The 4,747-nt window shown below is 36.5% G+C and overlaps 1 protein-coding gene across 1 annotated transcript; it reads left to right on the top strand.

Moving 5' to 3' along the window:
• On the top strand, positions 1-1,526 carry LOC113280033 (WRKY transcription factor 55-like). Its single transcript, XM_026528671.1, has 3 exons — positions 1-518; positions 615-746; positions 854-1,526. Exons 1-3 carry the CDS (start codon positions 1-3, stop codon positions 1,182-1,184), a joined length of 981 nt encoding a protein of 326 aa, XP_026384456.1. The 3' UTR covers positions 1,185-1,526.
• Positions 1,527-4,747: the final 3,221 nt, after the last annotated feature.

Raw genomic sequence — 4,747 nt, 5'->3', positions numbered from 1 at the left:
ATGGAAGAAACCTTGTCGATGATCATCCACGGGTGCAAGCTAGCTAGAGATCTCGAGTCGAATCTCACAAACCTGACAGGCCAGCCTAATGTTCTCTCCAGCTCTTGTAATGAGATACTGAGAGTATTTGAAATGTCTGCGAATCATTTGAATGATCTGATGATGAACAGAACGATGAGCAACTCTTCAGCGATGGCGACTATGACGTCATCTTCTCCTTTATTACTTCCTGCTCTTCCTCCTCAACTTCACCATCCAATTGTTGATTATGGAGAGTTATCATTGTCGGAACCTCATGGTGTTAATGCAAGGACAACTGCACCAGATAATAATATACAGGAATGGTTGAGGTCTAGTTACTCGCAGGCAGGTCATGAGAACACGGGTCATCATGCGTCAGTAAACATGGTAGAAGATCATGCGTACTATCTACAGCAGCAACAGCAATATGAAAGTAACGTAGGGTCAGATCTTGGCAAGGGTGTTCCAGCAGTCTCTGCACAAAGGGCGCGGAAGAGGTAAGGATATGTTCAGAACTTTTCTTATATCGGATTATATCCTTTTCACATTTCAATATCTAACACAACTTCCTTTTTCCTTAAATCAACCTTTAGAAAAGATGGAGCGGACAAGCGTACAGTGAGAGTAGCAGGTCCTATCATGGGAAATTTGGAGATTCCACCGGACGACGGATTTACTTGGAGAAAGTATGGCCAGAAAGAGATTCTTGGCTCATCCTTCCCTAGGTACTTTCAAGACTCCTATGACCTGCCTAGGATTTTATATCTTCAAGATGATTTTGATAACCAGTTTCCTAGATCTAATTTGGTCATGTCCTCATTTTATGCAACAGAGGTTACTACAGATGCACTCACAAGAGCTTTTACGGCTGTGAAGCAAAGAAGCAAGTACAGAGACTGGATGACGACCCTAATACATTTGAAGTAACGTACTATGGTCACCACTCCTGCTGTAACAGCAGTGAAACAAGCAACACGATACCATCCTCTTCTTGCTCCACAATGGTTCCTCACCATTCATACATCAGTTCATCTACTTATATGCAGTTGGGAGAATCATCATCACCAGCCATGAATGCCGATGGTAATCTATTGAGGATGATGATGGCAATGACTGGTACTAGTACTTATACCACCAGCACTACCACTACCATTACTAACTAAATTTTCATTACTCTTTTGTTTATTTTTCTTTCTTTTTTATAACCTCTTTATTGTAAGTGGAGGTTTATTTTTTTACCCGTAATGCCTGGGTAACCATATGCATAGAGAAAGAAAAATCTTTTCAAAGCACGCTAGTGCAAGTGAGATTCAAAACCCAGGCATATCTAGGTACAACTAATAAGAACCTAACCAACTCAACGGTTGGATGTAATTTCCTTTCTTGTCATTCATTCTTCTCCAGGACTAGTAGTCTCCCTTTTGCTGTTATGTTTTACATTGATTAAGTTGTAACTCTTTAATCTGTTCATTCTTTCGTAATTAATTAAGTGTATTATAAATTTATACTAATGAACTACATATTAATCTCTAAAAATTATGTGACCCAAGATTACAAAGAAGAAAAACTGAATAAAAGAGCTAACAAATTGATAATAGTACTATCACTTTTTCAATTTTCCCCGATCGGAGGGAGTATATAACAGTTACAAATCGAAGTAGATACGGCAAACAAAACCATGGAAAAGCAAAACAGTAGCGTTCATTGGAGTTCCTGTTTTCTCGTTTACCTGAGAAAACCACGGAGGTATCATATGTGCACGAGCAATATGTGCCAAATCCCATGGCTTGTTCACTGCACCAACAAGTAAAAACATTAGTCATGCCATTTTTGAGGAAGTTCCTTACCTCAATTTTGTAAGACCAGTTATGGTTATGACTGAATATAATTATAACTAAAAACGTACAGCCTTCCTAATTAAATATCCAGTAATCCAAGTCTATAGAAATTTAGATTTGAGAGGAGATATCATCATGCTAAGCATCACGTATGACTGATGGTTTATCCCTCCAGAGTATATCTGATGATTCCCACACAAAACAAACATTACACCTATTCATCATTTGAAGAAGATGAGTTTGAAGAAGCTGCGCGCAACAATTACTCGAAAGGGGTGGTGACAATTAGTTTTGGTGAAAAGTAGGAGATGTTTTTTTTGAGAAGATTGATTTAGAAAGAGCTAGGTGGTGATTACTTGTGAACTCAGGTCAGGCATATATATATATATATATAGCCAATATATGAGAGTTTGGAGGTAGAAGATTGTTTTGGATCATCTAGTTGACTGGTTGTTGAGTTGTAAGTTGTAACACACATCTTTGTTACGTCTACGGAATCTATAAAGTTGCATTATTTACGAGTAATTGTTACGTGATGCCTTCTTTCATATTTCAAACGCGACGTATAATTCCAGATCATTTTGCTTAATCTCTTCTTGTTCCATTCTCTTTATCATCCTCTATAAAAGGTGTTTTTTCTTTTGAAGGAGAAGCAAAACTAATTTACGTTTCTAACGTTATATACTTTTTTGAGGCAAAAATGATTGATGCACCGAATATATACACCGCAAGATGTACCGCGTTTTGTTTTGTGAGAAGGGAGTGGGGCCCACTCCTGCCCCACTCCTAATCCCAATGTTGAGAGGAATTCCCAGAACCGTTGGATTTCTGCTCGCAAATTCTCGGTGTGTCTATCAACACTCTTTTCGAGGAGCTACATTAGTAAACTATATTAGTTGTTAGAGAAACTATATTAGTTATTGTAGTATTGTAAATTTACCTGGACTTCACAACGATTATAGTTGGGCTTGACCAGTAAAACACTACTACACAATATAAAAGAACGATTTTTTTGGAACCCTGATTTTGGGCATACCAAAATCTTTCTAGGCATACAAAGTAATAGTCCTAACTTGGATGATTTTATAAGGGGTATCCTAATAGTTCAATTACCTATATACCCTTAAATCTTTTAAATTACTAACAAACACAAAATCAGTTACATTCCAACCTTTCTTCTTCCTCATCTCCTCTGCCGCTCGCCGAACCTCCTCTCTATTTATTTTTTCATCCACCATCGCCGAAATTGATTATCATTGATTCGTGAAAAGTTATTCGACGATTCTTGAAAAGTTAATCGAACCTCCTCTCTATTCGTGAAAAGTTAATTGATAATCGTCGATTCATGATACAAAAACCTAAAATTAAGTTTAGATTTGCGCCGAACTGTTCTTGAAACTGAACCCTGAAAGTGCATATGAACGGCTCGGCTTAAAATACATATCAGTTTTGAGCCGAACTACAAAGAATATCACAAGGTTAAATACTACAAAGGGAAATTAATAGTTATGTTCGGCTCATACGATAATCATATTTTGTGTCGAACCATGAACATATAGAGGTTTCGGCTTATACGATATTCTCAATAGGTGCCGAACCGTTAATAATAATATGTTCGGCTCATATGATTTTCAATATATAAGCCGAACCACTGACAATTTTTATTCCAAAACTCTCAGGAGGAGGTTCGGTTTTCTATTAAACTTTCATACAAGTCGAACTAGTGTCTAGCAAATGGGTTGGAAGTGGAAAATATTTTTTCGGCGCATACTGTAAACAGTTTCAGCGAGCCGAACCGTTCATCAATTGGTTGGTTCGGCTCATAGATTTAAGCTGAACCTCAACCTGGTTCGCCGAACCATGAAGAAATTAACCATTTGGGAATCATTGTTGTAGTTGATGTGTATTTTCCTAGGCTTTTTAGATGAATTATGACCCTCCTCATCCTCCATTGAATCAAGACGAAATTTTTTCTCACTTTCTCCTTCTCTTTCTCAATCAAAACTTTGATTTTTTTTCCCCAAATTTTTTCATCTAACAACCTTTATAATTCTGAAAATTATCTTAATCACTAAACAAAAGTTTTAATCACTAATCCAAATTACTAACACTAATACGTAAAGGGTAAATTAGCATTAAAAAACAATTTGGTTATGGGGATATCTGATACATCCCTTTTTGTCTCAGTATGCCTAGAAAGATTTTGGTATGCCCAAAATCAGGGTTCATTTTTTGGGGACCATGGTTTTTTTGGGGGGACCATGGTTTTATTTTGGGTAAAGGCATTAGAAATAATTTTAGGTCACCCCATATCTAGTCATTTATTTAATACCTAATCTATCCTCTTAATTAATTTTAGGTTATGATTAGTGAATGATTTAGTTAAAAACAATTAGTGAGATTAAATTAAAAGATAGGTTTATTATTAGTTGAGTAGAATTATTAAGAGAGTGGAGTTAGAGAAGATGAAGGAGAAAAACATGGAAAATAAAAAAAAATCCAATTCACTAAGTTTGAGTATTCAAATGATGAAAACTCATCTGATTCTTCATCTCCATCCTCTCCTAGAATATTTGTTAATCTTCAAAATGATCCGGATTTGAACTGGATTTTGAACAGTTCGGTTACTTTATATGAAGAACAAGTAACTGAACTCATCTGAAGTTGTAGTTCAGTTGCCCCGTGAGATGAACAAGCAACCAAACTCATCTGAAAGTGTAGTTCGGTTACTTGTTCCAAACACGCAGGTTACCGAACTCTCAAATAATAGAAATTCTAGGAGTTACAGCGTTATGTTCGGTTGGTTCGCAAACTGCGTGCACTTTTAATCTAACCGAACTTTACGTAATATAAGAGTATATAAGTTTACAAAGTTCGGTTCTTTCGCA

This window comes from Papaver somniferum, chromosome 5 (assembly GCF_003573695.1).
Source record: "Papaver somniferum cultivar HN1 chromosome 5, ASM357369v1, whole genome shotgun sequence".
NCBI lineage: Eukaryota > Viridiplantae > Streptophyta > Magnoliopsida > Ranunculales > Papaveraceae > Papaver > Papaver somniferum.
This window is presented reverse-complemented; position numbering and strand designations above follow the sequence as displayed.

What these genes read in the sequence shown, in the direction of transcription:
- LOC113280033 (XM_026528671.1), top strand. Translation starts at nt 1, where the DNA reads ATGGAAGAAACCTTGTCGATGATCATCCACGGGTGCAAGCTAGCTAGA. An exon ending in GCACAAAGGGCGCGGAAGAG is followed by an intron (nt 519 to 614) that starts GTAAGGATATGT and finishes ATCAACCTTTAG; the next exon opens with AAAAGATGGAGCGGACAAGC. An exon ending in CTTGGCTCATCCTTCCCTAG is followed by an intron (nt 747 to 853) that starts GTACTTTCAAGA and finishes TTTATGCAACAG; the next exon opens with AGGTTACTACAGATGCACTC.